The sequence below is a fragment of the Cydia fagiglandana genome, chromosome 25 (assembly GCF_963556715.1).
Source record: "Cydia fagiglandana chromosome 25, ilCydFagi1.1, whole genome shotgun sequence".
Taxonomy (NCBI): Eukaryota; Metazoa; Arthropoda; class Insecta; order Lepidoptera; family Tortricidae; genus Cydia; species Cydia fagiglandana.
In genome coordinates, this window is record NC_085956.1 from 7,103,561 (window position 1) to 7,122,796 (window position 19,236).

General features: G+C 38.9%; 1 protein-coding gene across 1 annotated transcript; it reads left to right on the plus strand.

Moving 5' to 3' along the window:
- Positions 1 to 1,519: 1,519 nt before the first annotated feature.
- On the plus strand, positions 1,520 to 18,993 carry LOC134677008 (CTD small phosphatase-like protein 2). Its single transcript, XM_063535404.1, has 12 exons — positions 1,520 to 2,097; positions 3,420 to 4,319; positions 4,580 to 4,699; positions 5,477 to 5,659; positions 8,006 to 8,077; positions 9,738 to 9,839; positions 10,302 to 10,394; positions 11,157 to 11,255; positions 12,166 to 12,314; positions 13,938 to 14,043; positions 15,631 to 15,738; positions 17,750 to 18,993. Exons 2-12 carry the CDS (start codon positions 3,444 to 3,446, stop codon positions 17,813 to 17,815), a joined length of 1,974 nt encoding a protein of 657 aa, XP_063391474.1. The 5' UTR covers positions 1,520 to 2,097; positions 3,420 to 3,443; the 3' UTR covers positions 17,816 to 18,993.
- Positions 18,994 to 19,236: the final 243 nt, after the last annotated feature.

Consider the following 19,236-nt stretch of genomic DNA (forward strand, 5'->3'; position numbering starts at 1 on the left):
AACACACATTTTTTTTTTCTAATTTACTGCCTTTTTCTACAAGATGCCCAATCCAGTTTAATACTAGATTTATGGCCAGATGCTAAATGGAAAATTTAGGTGAAAATATGCCAAATCATGCATCATTTAGGCTATGCTGGCAACACTGAGCTGTGACAGTGACAGAAGAAAGATACTTTTTTTATTTTATGGCCCGGCTACGAGACCATTAAGCCAAACATCTGATGAAAGTGTCAAGCCCGCTCCACACTCGTGCGCGAATCGCGGCGCGAAGCCGCGAACGCGAGTCTGGAGTCGATTTCGCATATCAGCGAACTAGACTCCACACTCGCGTTCGCGGCTTCGCCCGCGATTCACGCGCATAGTCTGGAGGGCGCTTCAGAGGGTTTACCGCGAAAACGAAAACCAAAGTTCGCAAATCGGGCATCTTTCTCTTTTACCCCAACTAAGGCGTAATTAGAGTAACAGAGAAAGATACCCTCAATTTGTGATCTATGGTGTTCATGGAAGGCCCACAGGAGAGTCGCATTCGTGTTGTACAGTCAGCTGCAGAGAAATGGTACCCCCCCTGCAAAGAAGTTTGTATGCAAACTGCAAAGGTGATAAGTGAATAGTATAATACCTATACAGCTACACTATACTTTTGTTTTGATGTTCTTGGTAGCCCTTCAGGTTCCATAATCATAATAACGACTGAAGTACTTGTATCCATGGTCATGAAATAATTTTTTTTTTATTTTTATCATAATCATAATATACAGTGTGGAAAGATAAGTCGGGCCCTGCAGGGAAACTACCTTAAATCCTTAAGCTGGCTCATTTTACTTAAACGAGACATTCCTTTATTTTTTAAAAGAAACAAAACTGCATTCAAAGTATTTTTCTTTTTTTCTTCAATTTGGCTTGTCTAAAAAAATCTTGAGTACAAAATATTAGATTTTATGGATATTTTGTACGACAGACGAGTGTAAGACCTAATGTTTCTTGGAGAAATGTTATCATTAACATTAACTGTATCGACTAGTATAATAAAATTGCGATTTTTTATTTTTTGGAATTTTTATTCGGTTCGAGTCTCGGGCGAGGCAAGCGAGTTATAGAAAATCTTTGAATGCAGTTTTGTTTCTTTTTAAAAACAAAGGAATGTCTCCTTTTAGTAAAATGAGCCAGCTTAATGATTAAAGGTAGTTTCCCTCCAGGGCCCGACTTATCTTTCCACCCTGTATATATGTAAAACTCTCCTGAATATAAGTATAGTCATTGCTAAAGGGGTAAAAATGTATTCAAAATAGACCGCAAATATAAATAAATTAGAAATCGCTTTATAATTTACTCTTTAATTAACTCTGACTACGATATATAGAACGAGAAAACTACTTCTTTTAATTTAAATAACACGATTTATGTAATTCTCCAGTTGAATTGCTGAAACTGCACAATTGCGGAAATGCACGGAAAATTAAAATTCCACTTCCTCGCTATCGATCACGTAAAGCAGTTGCAAAACGCATGCGCGACAGAACAAAGCGCCCTCTGCAGAAAAATAGAAGAGACAAAAAAAGAAACGCCGCCATTTTGACATTTGTTTGGCTTTTGTTCTTAATAAATATAAATTATCATGTAATTACGCGTGCAACAGCGATTATGTTTACATTTTCGCTTCACTACAGTTTCGCTTATTAGCCAATTACTGAAATATGGTGCATCAGCAATGTTCGTTTCGGTTCGGCAGCGCATAAATCGATAAATTCGCCCGTGCCGCATTTTTATTTTCTCGATGCTTATTTCGTGTATAATTTGATATTTTTAGACGATTAAGTGCTTAAATAGGTGAAATAATGTACTGAACTGTGTGGTTAACTAACTATATTTAAGAATAAACTATGAAATATCATTAAATGTGTGATGTCAAAAAGGCGCGAACGCTTTTTACCGCTGTAGATTTTGGGACGAAAATAAAACTGAGTGTTTGTGCGAAACAAAGACATTAGAGCTTCGCGTTATGTTTATAAAACCCTGCAAGTGTTATAACTGAATTTCGGACAATTTTTCTGGAGGTACATGGCGTGGAAACTATCTATCTGCACATAAGTTCATGTAAGTAGGTAACAATTGTGATTTCCGATTTCTTATACGAAATTCTCATACAATCTACACAGAATCAAGCATTATTTAGATTTTATATGTTACGTATTTACATTTACATTTGTGTTTTATGATGATTTTACATACTTACATATAAAATGTTTGATGGGCCAGAATGAAAAAAAAAATCAATTTTTAATCAATTGACTAAATGTGTATGAATGATCAGAAACAAAAACATAGATTTTTGGTTTTTGCATCATTATCTGTAATTTGTTTTTCACTTAGCAATATGAATGAAATTTTATTTAGGTGAAAGTAAAACTTCATTATGAATTCAAAATGTACAAATTTTATAAAGGTTTTGATAGTTTTAGGGTTCCATACCCAAAGACACTATTACTAAGACTGCACTGTCCGTCTGTCTGTCCGCCAGGCTGTAACTCATGAACCATGATTGCTAGATAGTTTAAATTTTCACAGATGATGTATTTCTGTTGCCGCTACACTAAAAACAGAATAAAATAAATTTAAGTGGTGCTCCCATACAACAAACGTGATTTTTTTGGCGTTTTCTTAGATGACACTATTTTTCATTTCCTCCAAAATTTAATTGAGGAATGTCTTTCCAAAGTGGCTTATTATTTGTATGGTTAAGAAATAAGCCCTTTTGATATCACACTCTTCAAATTATTCTGGACAAGTCATTAAAGTAAAAATGTAATTTATTAGGCAAACAGTTAAAAATACACTACATAATCTAAACATAAAACTAATTAAAAACTAAACTTAAATATAAATATAAGCAAAATAATATAGACAAAAAAAAGAAAAACTAAGTAACTAAAAGTACCTAAAAAGTAAAAAACCTACAAATAAAATATTGGCCCCAGGTCCATGCCCCTCCGGTAGGGTGCCCAGAAGACATAGACAAGTCATAGACTTTATCCTAAGACAATTGATACGAACTCCCAGTCTATCCTTCCACAAAATTTAACTGAACATTCTCATCTAACAAGTCAAAAGTTTACACCTCAACATTGGCAGAATCCACCTTGCTAAATTTTTTTTTTTTTTTTTTATTATGCATGGGTTTAGCGAGGAATAAAAGCTATAATAAAAAAAAAATTGATACGAACAAATTCCCATGAAGAATAGACCAAATAATTCTGTGCCAAAATTGCATTTTAAAATTGTCCTAGCATTCAAACAAATATACACACATAAAATCTTCTTCTAACTTACATAACTCTCCTTCTGTGCATCATCACTCATCAGTATCTTTGGAGATGCTTTATTCCAAACTAATGTCTAATGACTTATGTTGTTTGCAGGTTAAGTTCCCCTCTGCACTTGCAATGCGGTTAAGAAGTAGGAAGAGGGAGCCCCTCTCGGTCAAGAGGAACACATCCAAGGTCACAAAATTGAAGCCAAAACCGTTAAACAGCCGCTTGTCACCTCCCAACACCACCTGGAAGAAGGTTCTCAAGCGGGACACCGCCAAAAATGGTTTACCTGTCTGCACTCGGTCACAGCTAAAAACTAGGCCCGTTAGAACCAAGTTAGTTAGCATGGAGAAGGAGCACAAAAAAGAGTTGAAAAGCACAAAGAAACCGATCTTCCAAACAGTTGTACGTAGCACCAATAAGGATCTTGTGACTTCCACTACAAAGTTAAGGGACAAGACGCAGAATGATAAAGTTACAACGACTTCCAAGCCAAAACTTAAAGATGTACGAACCACGAAGAGTGTTCAACTCCGACACAGCTCACTCAATCGTGAGAAGAAGTCTGAATCCGTTGAGATATCATCGCCTCGAAAGACCAGGCGTATGGATAAGAACGAGAAGTCTGCTTCGCTGAACAGCTCACCGATCCGCAAAGTCCGTCAGCTCGGTATACCTTCAGCGAAGAGCAAGATCGCTGTAAGCTCAACCAATGAAAGCCCTAAGAAGAAAACTAAGACCAAAGCAGCTATAGTTCCGGAGCAAAATAATTGGAACACCGAAGACAATGATGTAACCATGTACGAGCCGCATACAACTACATTTGTGGACTTCCCAACTCCGAAGCATGAGGAATCAGACTCTGAGACTCAGGTGGAGTCATCGCTATGTCTTCCGAATGACTGTTTGAATGATTTCATGGCTATTGCGGAGTGCGCCAGGCTGATCAACCAGGACTTACCGGCTGAAGATGAGGATATTAACTACTTAGCTGATAGGGCCGCTAAGGTAAGGATTATTTAACAGTTAAATTAAAAATTTAAAAACCACACCTTTGGCCTACTTTAGAGTAGATGGCGTTACTTTTTGATATTAAACACATTTTAGTGAAATAATAACGATACAGTAACTATCTATACACTCTATTCTCTTTGCTATTATGCCTTACATTACGAGATTTACGAGTACACATCTTGGCATTTCTTTCTTCTATAGTTAATATAATTATAAAAAAAAGTTGTTACTAAACTAACTTGATATATTCACAGGTGATGACCACAGAGAAAGCGCGTCGCAAATCCAGCAACGAATTGGAAATGTACCAACCCACGTCTACCACTGACGATGCAGATACTGATGTGTTCAAACACAAGCATAAATACGTGCAGGTACGTCTGTCTCACTCTAACAGTATACTATGTATCTTTAGGTATTTAAATAAAAGTAAACAAAAATTATGGACACGACTAGCCAGAGACAGAGAGGCATGAAAGGCAATGGGGGAGGCCTTTGTGTCAAAAGGACACGTCGAGCCGACGGTTGTTGCAAACATAAATAAATATTGCATTAAATTATTATACCGAACATTCTCCTCACGTGTGAAAGTCAACACCGACATTGGCAAATTCACCCTGTGCAAAATTGCAGGGAGTAAGCCAGAAAAAAAAATATTGCATTAAATATTATTTACTGTATGTTCGATGATAAAAGGCTTTGAAATTGAAACAATTTGTACATTTTCTGGGTAGTTATAACATTTATTGGTTAACTGACCAAATACAAAACCGCCTGGATCTGTCACTGAACGATCTGACTTTAACCTACATTATTTGATCGTGTAATGTTTTCATCTACCCTCAACTGGCTTAAGGAACCATCTGAGGGTAGATTTTGTTTATTTTTATTTAAATACCTAAATGATACAGAGTATAGATATAGTTTATTTTTTCGACAATGTCAATGTTTATATTTAGAATTTTAGAATCGCCACCTATCAACACTATACAGTTAGACCAAGAAAAGTCTGCAACGATTTTGATAGCACACGCAGTGCAAGTGTTATTTTTAACGTCGATTATACGACCTTATAACTAAAGGCATAAGATCCACCGATGTACAGTTAACAGTATCGACGATGGTACTAACTATCCTTCTCTTTCTCGCAGCCGGACTTTGCCACAATGCTAGAGCAGGACGGCTACGTGCGAGACAGCGAGTGTGAGATATCGTCGACCTGCGACACCCAAGGCACGGCTATAGAAAGCTTGGAAGCGCTTTCAGCGAGGAGTCCCAGCGAGGGCTTTCTACATGAAATAACGCAGAGCCTTGTGGCTGAAGCCGCGGGATGGGTATGTATATTTTTACCTCCCTTAGGGTCACATGCACCATTCACTAACCAGGAGGTTAACCGGTTAAACCTGAAGTTACCATGGTTACTAGGGGTCATCCATTAATTACGTCACACGAATTTCTAGATTTTTTGCCCCCTCCCCGTCCTTGTCACACTTGGTCACATTTGGCAAACCCCTCCCCCCTAGTGTGACGTCACATTTTTTCTACGAAATCGCCAAATCGAATTAAGTAAGTACCTAAGTATTATTAATATTTTATCAAAATATTTTTGACGATATAAATATTAGTAATTTTATAACCCAAAACTGCTTATGAAAGAAAATTAAACGAATAAAAAAGATTATCGTTTTAAAAACTTGTTATTTAAAGGTACAGCGAATAAAATAATTTAAATAAATTTTCGGTTACTGATGAAGTTAAAGTGACGTCACAAAGTTTGTGTCTCCCCCCTCCCCATGTCACAATATGTCACATTTTTTGACCCCCTCCCTCCCCCTAAACGTGTGATGTAATTAATGGATGACCCCCTAGTACAAAAAAAATTTCATCTGTTTATTTTTCAATCGAGAGGTTAGTTGTACAATCAGTCTCAGTTACAATCTCTATATTTGGAGATTATTTAAACTTAAACTAAGCTTAGCCTTAATTATAGTACATTTTGACACTGGGTTAGCGGTTTAACGGGTTAACCTTGGGTTAGTGTGATGGTGCAAGTGATGCTCAGGGGGGTATTCCACCGGTATATATTCGGGGTATTCTTTCTTGGTCCAATGTGTATTTGCGTCTCATATTTTGCTTATTAAGAGAGTAGGACGCAATGCACATCGGATCAAGATATTGGACGGGTGGAAGGTAACCTTAGGGCCTTTATAGACGAGCGACAGTACGCCAGCGACCGCCCGCGACAGCAATCGGTGACCGTCGCCAGCTAGTGTGTGTGTGTGTGTGTGTGTGTGTGTGTGCGTGTGTGCGTGCGTGCGTGCGTGCGTGCGTGCGTGTGTGTGTGTGTGTGCGTGTGTGTGTGTGCGTGTGTGTGTGTGTGTGTGCGTGTGTGTGTGTGTAGTACACTACACATCGACGAGTGCGCGCTGCGACATCAGCGATCGTCGCGGCATATCGGCGACGGTCGGTGACCGTCGGCGACCGTTGGCGACCGTCGGTGACCGTCGGATGCCGTCGGCGACCGTCGCCAGCCGCAGCTGCTGTCGCGGGCGGCCGATGGCGTACTGTCGCTCGTCTGTAAGGGCCCTTGGACAAAAATAGATTTTTATAATTTTGAATAGAAATAGACCAAGAACTCTGCAACGATTTTGACAGCCCAGACTGTACAAGTGTTATTTTAAACGTCAAACTTCTATGAAATTATCACGTTTGTTATAAGCAAGTCTTTTATTATTATTATATTATATATAGGACATTTATACACAAATTGACTAAGCCCCACGGTAAGCTCAAGAAGGCTTGTGTTGTGGGTACTCAGACAACAATATACATATATAATATATAAATACTTAAATACAAAGAAAACAACCATGACTCAGGAACAAATATCTGTGTCATCATACAAATAAATGCCCTTACCAGGATTCGAACCCGGGACCATCGGCTTCACAGGCAGGGTCACTACCCACTAGGCCAGATACATTTGCACAGTCTGGGCTACTACAGTCCGTTTTTTTTAGGATTAGAAAGAACTTCGCAGAAGTAAGCTTGTCGTTCCAAATCCGGCACTTTTAGCGGTAATAATTTGAAGTAAATTATATGTATTGACCATGCTACATTAGATAATTCAATAATTATTAACAATTAAAGAGCCTGATAAAAACTGCACGCTTACTTCTGTGGAGTTCTTTCTAATGCTAAAAAAAACGAACTATAGCTTGGTGTACTAAAGTCTAGTCCAGCGGTTGGCAACTGGCGGCTCGCGGGCCACATGCGGCCCGCGAGTAGGGTTGCCAACCTTACTATATTATATAGTATTGTATTATATTTTGGCTCTCTGTACTATATACTTTAGGAAAAATATATAGAACGCTAAAATACTTTAGATTTAATTTTAGTTTTTAATTTTTAGATAATGTACCCTAATATGTTACATTAACCTTTTGTATAATTTATAGCTTAATAAATACAGTAAACAAAAGAAAAAAAAATACTATATTTTCGATTAAACGTATATTACACTCATGTTTAGTATTTTATCTAAAAGTACTATATATTTTTTTGAAGTGTACTATATTTTGATGCCGTAATCTAGAAAATACTATATTCCACCAACACAAAGTTGGCAACCCTACCCGCGAATGTCTCTGACTTGTATTATATAAATAATTTATTTACAGAGTACTTCCGATATTACCGCTGACGAATCATCGTTGACTTGTCATGACGAACAACCGCCTTCTGATCTTGAGGTAAGAATTTCTCTCAAAATATTTTTCACCACACTAGCTCAGAAAGTCTTACTTTGCACTTCAAAAACTGACAGCAAAGTTGCATTTTATTCACATGTGAGGCAAAATAATCTGATGCAAATTTTGAGTTTTGATTTGATTTTGTTTGATATTTTACAGTTATATATTATTATTATTTGTATGTCTTTTCCATATCTCGGGACCATGGGGTCCCGGACCTTTGGGAGGCGTACGTGGGGCCGAAGCCAACAGCGCAGAGGCCCTTTAAGACACTTTAATCTAAAAGCAAGGGATACACGTGGCGGATACCATCCCCGAACGCACAATATGATACATCCGGAGATGGTCCCCGCCAGGTGCAAAGACTATTGCAGTGCAGCACTTTTGTGCTGCGATGGGAACTAAGGTCATGGGCTATAGATTTGAAAGTTGGATGGACTGGATAATGGGCTATAGGAGAGACTAGCGGACACCTGCCGTGACAATCAGTCTCAAAATTGTGTAAGACAGGTGGTGACTCGCCTACTCATTTAGTGGGCCCTACAACGGCCGCACGCACAGTGCGACAATAGGGCAACACTTCGGAGCGGCTGTAAGGTTGTCGAGAGGTGAGTCTGCGGTAGCCAGATCCCGGTGATCCGTTCAGCAGGCCGCCGGCGTTATGACATTTTACACTTCCAACCTGGAGCATAGGTCCCGCTCTTGCGACTCCACTCTGGCCGGCCAATCAAGGCAAGCACAGAGGCGAGGGCCAGATGACAGGGCCCTCTGGAATAGGGGTCCGCGGTGTCGCCACTCACCGTCAGCTCGATTATTATTATATGTAAATGCACAGGCAGCTTAAAGCTGATACGTGCACATCAATGTCCACTTGTGTTTTGTAGTCTACGAAAGTGTTCATCGAGTTTGTTTTTAAAAGAGTTTATCGAAGGTATTAGGTATTAGGGTTTAGTATTTTAGTCGCGTTGGTGTGGTGTTTTTTTTTGTTTTTAACATTTTTTTTTTACCATCGTGCCTTGAAACCCTCGCAACTCCACTTTTCGAACCACCCGTTCAGTTAGTAATAGTTCAATATTGGAATCTTTCGCTTGCTCGGGTATCAATATTAGCTCAAGCGGTTAAACAACAACTTTGCCCCCTTGTAAAACAAATAACTATTCACGTCTTTCCTTATTTGGGGCTTTCCACAGAGAAGGGTCCTTATGCTTCATGTGCAATAAGGACCATGCCATCAGAATTTCTCTTCTAATTTCAGATAAAAAGGACCTTATTGCACTTGAAGCATAAGGTCCCTTCTGTGATGCAATGCCACTTTTGTTTTTACAAGCTTTTATTAGTTTCACCTGACCATTGTTTGTAATCAAATCTTGCAAGATAAATTTGATCCACTTCCCGGTTTCCGATTGAGCTGAAATTTTGCATGCATGTATAAATCAGATGATGACAATCAATACTATTGTACCATCGAGCTGGTCTGGTCAGGAGGTGGCCATAGGAACTCTGTGATAAAACAACGCAACCTAATTAGTAATTGTGTTAGGGGTTTTTAGAATTGTCTCGATGAGTGTTGTCTTTCGTAAGAAAAGTACAGTCAGCGATAAAAGCTTGTACCAAAAATGTTTTTTTTTTCACTAATATTAATCTTGTAATGTTATTGTAGGAGGAAGCAGCAGACGTGATATCGTCGTGCAGCAATCGAGTCGACTGCGAGCAGATCTCATCTTGGGTCGACGCTTTTGACCCCTATCTCTTCATCAAGCAGGTATTTACTCGTAGTTTTTAGGGTTCCGTACCCAAAGGATAAAAACGGGAATAATTACTAAGCCTCCGCTGTCCGTCTGTCTGTCACCAGGCTGTAACTCATAAACCGTGATAGTTAGACAGTTCACATTTTCACAGATGATGTATTTCTGTTATATACACGGTATGTATGTATGTATCAAATCTACAAAAGTTTCGGTTTCGGCCGAAACTGGAGCTAAAGCCGAACCTTCGCTTTCGGCAAAAAAACATGTTTCGGTCGGACACTGATTATTTTACTTAGGGGCTATTCATAAATTACGCCATTTCAAATTAGGGGGGGGGGGGTCTGGAAATCGGGGGTAGCATGAAGTAGGAGGAAATGGGGTCATTTGAAGCATGATTTATGGATGATTATAGGGGGCCTGACTTAAAAATCGATGACGTAATTTATGGACAGCCCCTTATTAAGTAATGTTTTCAGCTGCCCCCGCTAGAGAGCGTGGCGACGGGTGCGCTGCGCGCGCGCTACCCCGCGCTGCCGCTCAAGACAAGGACGAGCCCCGACTTCAGTCTGGTAAGAACGTTTAATTATACCTGTCTTGTGAAAGTTTTTCAATTCGTCGAGATTTTTGTTTTATATTTTCGAAAGGGTCGATTTGTAAGGTTATGTTATTGTTTGAGAAAATTTCAGAGGAAATTATTTAATGATAAAAACCTGGAGAAATCGAGCAATGCTTCAAATGTTAAAGGCACCTAGTTATTTGAGTATTTTTTATAAATAAATATTATAGGACATTTTTTACATCAATTGACTAAGCCCCACGGTAAGCTCAAGGCTTGTGTGGTGGGTACTCAAACAACGAATATATATAATATACAAACACTTAAATACATAGAAAACAACCATGACTCAGGAACAAATATCTGTATCATCATACAAATATAATAAATGCCCTTACCAGGATTCAAACCCGGGACCATCGGCTTCATAGGCAGGGTCACTACCCACTAGGCCAGACCGGTCATCAAAATAGAGCCATTACGGACGTGCTTTTTCTCTTTTATTATGGCTCCTCTACACGATGGGCCAGCGCCGGCCACTCCAAGGGATGCAGCCATGCGGTAGAATGAGATAGCAATATCACTTGCTCCCTCTAACGCATAAATCGTCCCTTGGAGTGGCCGGCGTTGGCCCATCGTGTAGAAGAGCCATTAAAGTGAAATTATTTATGAAGACCATAAAATGATGGCTTTTTAAGGCTTATTCCGTCTGAAAGGTCTACATAGGTCTTCCTAAAAATGCTAGGTCTATAATAGAGGTATACCTCTGTCCCAGGTGTTGGACTTGGACGAGACGTTGGTGCACTGCTCTCTTCAGGAGCTTCCAGATGCGAGCTTCCACTTTCCAGTGCTGTTCCAGGACTGCCGATACACGGTTAGCACATTTTTATACACATTTTATTATAATAGGGTATTTGACTGTATTTAAAACATAGATTAGGAATACTCTAGACAGAGTTTAGAGCAATTATTTCATGCAACCGATGATGCCAAAAATGCGGGGGTGCGCAGAACGAGGTGAGCGAAGTCCCGTGCCGTGATTGGTCCGTTCAAAGACACGGACGTCACACAAAGACACTTTCGACTCGAACATGGAGTCGAACATGGGTAGCGCGACTATGCTAAGTCTGGAGGATGTTTTGTCTGTGATTTAAAATAAATTATTTTACACTATGCAACAAATAAATCACCAGAAGATTAATAGAGACACGTAGACAAGTTATTTTTAGACTATTTCAGTCAGTCTCGTTACAATAAATACTGAGGTTGCCTGAAATAGCATGACAAATACTAACGTTTCCGAGAAAATACGATGGAAAACAATTATGCACTACATATGTAGTTTTTGTACATCTGCAGTTTCAGAATATGAAATGAGGTAATTTATGAATAGCGCCTTACAACATCACACTTGGAATGTTCCAATATGCCGCCCATTTTTAGAAAAAACATTAACTGAAACTTTGAACATTAACTTTTTCTCACTATCCGAAGGTTGTCTGGAAGAGATCGCTGTTTAGCGATAAGTCCGCCTGTTGTTACCTACATATTTGTACCTGTTCATACTTTTTGTACCATTTCTTTTTGTAGTGTTATTATTATTTTTAACTGGTCAGATCACTTAGGCCCACTTGTACCATTCTACTAACCCGGGGTTAACCGGTTAAACCTGGAGTTGCCATGGTTACCAGTACAATTTGACACTAGGTTAACGGTTTACACGCTTAACCCCGGGTTAGTGGAATGGTGCAAGTGGGCCTTATTGACTAATATTTTTCATCCAGGTGTTCGTCCGCACCCGGCCGCACTTCGCAGAGTTCCTGGCTCGCGTGTCGCGCACATACGAAGTGATCCTGTTCACGGCCAGCAAGCGAGTGTACGCCGACCGGCTGCTCAACTTGCTGGACCCGGAGCGACGCTGGATCAAATACAGGTAGCTATACGCATTCATGTAGAGACGTGTCACGAGTGACAGAGACAGCACATACGAGGTGATCCTGTTCACGGCCAGCAAGCGAGTGTATGCCGACCGGCTGCTCAACTTGCTGGACCCGGAGCGACGCTGGATCAAATACAGGTAGCTACACATTCATGTAGAGACGTGTCACGAGTGACAGAGACAGCACATACGAGGTGATCCTGTTCACGGCCAGCAAGCGAGTGTATGCCGACCGGCTGCTCAACTTGCTGGACCCGGAGCGACGCTGGATCAAATACAGGTAACTATACACATTCATGTAGAGACGTGTCACGAGCGACAGAGACAGCACATACGAGGTGATCCTGTTCACGGCCAGCAAGCGAGTGTACGCCGACCGGCTGCTCAACTTGCTGGACCCGGAGAGACGCTGGATCAAATACAGGTAGCTATAAATATTAGTGGAGTTATTTCAAGATTTCAAAACACAAACAAAACACATCAAAGGCATATCGCTCCCTGGAAATACCCGAAATATCCGCTTCCGCCGTTCAATAAAAGGGGCTTGTGTCTTTGAAACTATCCCCAGTACCTTATCAAGATAAATTATTTTAAAGAATACTAACGCAATTTAGTTGTAAAAGACTGGTACACATCTGGCACCATTCATAGTATTTCTACAAAATACGGTCATTAACAGCGATACAGCGAGCAAGACAATAGGACGCAAGGGTTGTTTGCCTGCCATTGTCTTTATCTGTAGGACGCCAGCGTGAACATAATAAAACAGATGGTCACTAAATATCGGATACGGTTAGTAAATGTCAAGAACAACGCCGTGACCCGATAAGGTTCGCAATATATTGAACGGCAAAATAATAACCAAAAGGATTAAAAATGCACTTGGAAAAACTCACTGACACAGGACATGGAGTATTACACCAGGCATCCCTCTAAGTGGATCAACATGGCAGACGACCATTACGACCAAGACGAACTCATCAAAGCAACAGGAGAAATATATCAACTGGACGAAACCGACAGCGAATCAGACGAAGAAGAACCAACACCTCGAATCGACGAGCAAACGGCACCTCAAGACGGCATCGACCCTACTTGATACAAGATATCTCGAAGACCGAAGCGGAAACGACGAGCAGCATGTCACCAACGCTCTCCTTCGACGACATAACCTACCCCTCCTAATTTCCAATATTGGCTTGAGGCTGCATAGCCGGCTGATTCTATCCCTCTCCCATCCCAGAGCGTGTCACTCCCCACAAATTTCGTCCCCTGGTATGCCGGTTTGACCGGAGCGGGCATGTCCCCGGCTGGGTGTGGCGCATTCTTGTCTTGTCAGTTATTTCAAGATTTCAAAACACACAGTGGCACTTTCGAACGTCACGGCAGAGTATATGGCGTAAAGCAGGCTATTACATGATGTCCTGGCTTTAACGTCCTTTTTTACCATGACAGCAACTCTCTATTTCAAATTCTCTTTGATACTATGTTTATAGCCTAAATTAAACGCTCCAGTTCCACCTGCGAAATTTCATACTGAAAGCAGTTGAATGGAGAACCTCTTTTCTTTAAGTCGGTTAAAATATCAGCATTCTGATGATTATCTGTTGTCCACAGGTTATTCCGAGAGCACTGCCTATTGGTGAACGGGAACTATGTGAAGGACCTCTCGATCCTGGGCCGTGATTTGCGTAAAACAGTTATAGTGGACAATAGCCCACAGGTATGTCAAGTTAATATAAATTCAACCGAGTTAATAATTAGGGAGCTATAGTTCGTTTTTTTTAGCATTAGAAAGAACTTGCAAGAAGGTAAGCGATCTTGACATGTCTTTTAATTGAAAAACGCTTTATAAAAATCAAAAACTATTACTTATGAAAGTAAAAGAATATAAATGATCGTATTACATTCATAATTATTACATATTTGCCGTAACTTATTTTTAAAATGTGTTTTTCAATTAAAAGACACATCAAGATTGTTTACCTTATTTCTAATGCTAAAAAAAAACCGGGCAAGTGCGAGTCGGACTCGCGCACGAAGGGTTCCGTACCATAATGCAAAAAAAAAACAAAAAAAAAGCAAAAAAAAAACGGTCACCCATCCAAATACTGACCACTCCCGACGTTGCTTAACTTTGGTCAAAAATCACGTTTGTTGTATGGGAGCCCCATTTTAATCTTTATTTTATTCTGTTTTTAGTATTTGTTGTTATAGCGGCAACAGAAATACATCATCTGTGAAAATTTCAACTGTCTAGCTATCACGGTTCGTGAGATACAGCCTGGTGACAGACGGACGGACGGACGGACGGACGGACAGCGAAGTCTTAGTAATAGGGTCCCGTTTTACCCTTTGGGTACGGAACCCTAAAAACAAACTAAAGCTGCTTACTTCCTTGCCCAGCGGATAGGGTATTTGACTATTCGTCAAATCAATTTCTTTTTTCAAACTGTCAAAACGATTTTGCTACTATGGAATTTATAAATGAAACACTAGCATCGTCACGATCTAATTACCTACTCTTTAAAGTTTCATACGGGTTTTAAAATAGAAATTTTATCGAAAAATAACTGCTGTCTACGTTTCTCTATTAATCTTCTGGTGCTTCATTTCATGCATAGTGTAAAATAATTTATTTTAAATACAGTCGTACAGTTATGTTCAGCAGTGGACGTCTTATGGCTGAGATGATGATGATGACAGTCATACCCTACTAACAGTACATTAACCAACAGTGCAGCAACTGATGTCAATGGGGCTTTATGATACAACTCCCTTGTTTTTGGCCCGATGTGTACTGTGTCAAGCCATCCGTCAGTAGAAAAGAGCGGCAAATTAAAAAAACCGGGCAAGTGCGAGTCGGACTCGCGCACGAAGGATTCCGTACCATAATGCAAAAAAAAAAGCAAAAAAAAACGGTCACCCATCCAAGTAGGTACTGACCACTCCCGACGTTGCTTAACTTTGGTCAAAAATAACGTTTGTTGTATGGGAGCCCCATTTAAATCTTTATTTTATTCTGTTTTTAGTATTTGTTGTTATAGCAGCAACATAAATACATCATCTGTGAAAATTTCAACTGTCTAGCTATCACGGTTCGTGAGATACAGCCTGGTGACAGACAGACGGACGGACGGACAGCGAAGTCTTAGTAATAGGGTCCCGTTTTACCCTTTGGGTACGGAACCCTAAAAAGAAATGAAGGCGCGAACAGTTATCGTCCTATAGAAAATTTAATTTTCGCGCCTTGTATTTTCCCTCATGTAACTCATCTTACATAAAAAAGTAAATATTTGTATATTTGCAGGCGTTTGGTTACCAGCTAGAGAATGGTATACCCATTGACAGCTGGTTCGTGGACCGCAGCGACAATGAACTGCTGAAATTGCTTCCTTTCCTTGAGGACCTGGCCACGGTGAGTCTGAATAAACCATTTCTTTTTAGCCTACTATGGTGTCCCACTGCTGGGCCTCCCCTCGTTTTCTCCACTCGATCACAAACCAGATAGGTATAGAAGTCAATCACATGTATGTACTTCACTTTTCATAGCTACGCTCGGCGGTCGCTCTAGGGTTGTTAACTATAGCTTATGCACAAAAAACTATCGTGGTAGTGGCACTCGTATCAGCTCGTATCTAGTTGTTTGATTTATTGTTGAGGATGGAACGGGAAGAATGGAAATATAAATTAATAATAATAACTAAAATATTTTAATGTCATTGTTAAACTGGTAGTTTAAAAACGATAATTCACCGTTTAATGTTGAATTTAAACATCCATCTACTGAACAGTTATAATAACTTTTTTTTGTTTCTCCATTATTGCACAAATAAGTTCACATACGCGTGTCTCAAGCGAATGGCACTCGCGCTCGCAGTGGTCCCAACCGGTCCGAGATATCGTGTCCGTGAGCAGTGTCTCAATCTACATACAAAGTGCTCTCGAGCAACGCTGTGTGCGTTACCTATTCTATACCTACCTGTATTTCTGTACCTATCTGTTTTGTGACTCGATCCTGTCATCAGCATTTTCCCACCATTTGGGGTAGAATGCGTCCAAGTCGTCCCGCCATCTCCTTTTTGGTCTGCCTAGACTCCGGCCTGCACCGTCTATTGTGTTCCGTGGGTCCCACTCAGTAACCATTTTGGCCCACCTTTCTGGGTCCATGCGACAGAATAAACCTTAGAGTAATATAAGTAAGGAAAGAGTGGTAACTCCATACATCCGTTTTCTTACCAAAACGCGCGTTATTTCGTAGTCGACATCTATAGTTTTTTTTTTTTAGCATATATAAGGTAAACAATCTTGATGTGTCTTTTAATTGAAAAACACATTTTAAAAATAAGTTACGGCAAATATGTAACAATTATGAATCTAATACGATAATTTATATTCTTCTGCTTTCATAAGTAATAGTTTTTGATTTTTAAAAAGCGTTTTTCAATTAAAAGACATGCCAAGATCGTTTACCTTCTTGCAAGTTCTTTCTAATGCTATAAAAACCGAACTATAGGACCAAGTAACGGAATATATCAGTACTGCTAGTCGACAATAGATGTCGCGGCGGACAAAAACTCTAATGCTGAACAATTTTCAACTAATATTATAACCGGATTACTCGAAACTATACATTCAACTCCTGCTTTTAATATTAGTTGTAAACTGTTTTAGCAGTGTATTATTCGTCAGTAGCGACATTTGTGCCATCTGGCCCCTATTTCACCAAACGTGACAGGTGCGACAATTCGACAAGTCTCATTGTTGCTGACGTCACAGGCATCCATGGGATATGGTTATCGCTTACCATCGAGCGGGCCGTATTCCTGTTTGTCACCATCATTGTATTATTAAAAAAAACTTTATTATATCGGCAAAAACAGCTATTTCTCTTGTGAAGTTTATGATGATAATGATGACAATTGTCACAAGATTTCAAAGAACTTTCGGTAATTCTTGACAGCAAATGAGTTCTGTGTCGGAATTTCGTGACAATTGTCGTATTTCTTGTGACAACTGTCATTAGCTTCGCAAAATAAGTACTTATTTACTGGTGATATAGTGAAGTTTTTTTTTAATTAGCACGTTGGTGAAATAGGGCCCTGGTGTCATGTAGCGGTACTAATAGTTCTACTACTTAATGATTCGGTCAAGTTGTGTTCTAATGTATGGGGAAGACAAACGAATTATAGCCAGCATTCAATGAATGAAGTATGATACCTTTGGGTATGGTGCTTTACGCACACTAGTGTCCCGTGCCCTCCCCCTGACGCAACCCCCCTTTTAGCATGAAATATGTCCCGGTTGACGGTTTTTTTTTTTAATTTGTTAAACCCATGTTAGTGGGATGGTGCAAGCGGCGCTTAGTTGTTAAATGTGAAAATGAAAAGTCCAACGTTTCCTTTCTTAATATGTTTTTTTTTTTGCAGAAAGAAGACGTCCGCCCACACATAAGGGATAAATACCGCCTCTTCAGCTACCTTCCCCCCGGATAAACCACAGTAAATATTACTAACTAACTAATATTATTCACACTTTCTCCGTAAATATAAGGATCTTCTCAAAACTCCCCATAAAAATAAAGGTGAATCATTTCGCCGACTAGAGCTAGTACCTTGGTAGCTCAGTTGGACACCACCACTCAAGAATCTTAAGAAATAATTTTCCTTTTTTAAGGTGAATAGAAGTCATATAGTCTGTATCTTTAGGTATTTAAATAAAAGCAAACAATTTAAAAAAAAATCGGGTAGTTATTATAACATTTATTGGTTAACCAACCAGATAAAAAATCGCCTGGATCAGTCACTGAACGACCCGACTTTAACCTACATTATTTGATCGTGTAATGTTTTCATCTACCCTCAACTGGCTTAAGGAGCCATTTGAGGGTAGATTTTGTTTACTTTTATTTAATTACCTATAGATACACAGTATAATTTCGAAATTCTATTATGTATTTATTGTTTATTAAAACAATAGTAAAAGATAGTTAAAATATGAAGTGTCTGAATACGGTTTTAAGTACTTTAATGTAAAAGTATCGAATATTTGACGGATATTTGGAAATGTTAAGAAATGTCATTGTCAATTAATCATGGAATAGAAAGAGATGAATGTCAGAGCGAGAAAATAAAAACAAAACATAGGGTATTTCGCCAGTAACTAGCCACCTTAAACTAAAAATAAATTCTATTCACATATAAACAGAGTCCATTTTAGCACAAGGTTTCAATAACTGGCCAGCTTTCAATTACTGGCCACATTATACTAAAATGTATTTTATTTATAGGTGAATAGAGTTCATTTTTGGTTTGGGGTGTCCAGTTACTGACGAATTACCCTATATGAACGTATTTTATTTTCTTAAGTAATTATATTTGAACAAAATAATTATGAAGGATGAAATTATTTCGACATAAATGCAAATATTCGATGATTTTATATTCTTAATTATTATTATTAAAATAAGAACTAACATTAGAATCTGAATACAGTTTTAAATATATAATTATGAATTAAGTTTAAAATATGTTGATTCGAACTGAATTTCAATTGAGTATTATGGATTAAAATTTATTATATTAAGTTATTATTTAAGTGAAATATGAAATTTATATTTTTTGAATTCGGCATCTGTGATTTTTTTAGTTGTTTTTTAATTAAATCGGAAATATATTTTAGTACAGAGTCCTTTAACATTTTCAGTACTAAAAAGACTGTTAAATTAAAGTTATTTTAGGGTCTCTATTGTTTTAAGTCATAATGTATGGTTTGTCCGGATTTTCGTTAGTCATAATTTGGTTTTTCTCAGAAACGCGTAACTTTTCAGGATTGCCATAAAACAAACCTAACCTAACCTATCTATAGGATAACCTTACGAAAATCCTGAAAAGTTAACGGATTCAGAATTATGACT

Coding starts and splice junctions, on each gene's coding strand:
- LOC134677008 (XM_063535404.1), top strand. CDS start 3,444: ATGCGGTTAAGAAGTAGGAAGAGGGAGCCCCTCTCGGTCAAGAGGAAC. Junction 10,395..11,156: donor CGAGCCCCGACTTCAGTCTG/GTAAGAACGTTT, acceptor CCTCTGTCCCAG/GTGTTGGACTTGGACGAGAC. Junction 14,044..15,630: donor TAGTGGACAATAGCCCACAG/GTATGTCAAGTT, acceptor GTATATTTGCAG/GCGTTTGGTTACCAGCTAGA.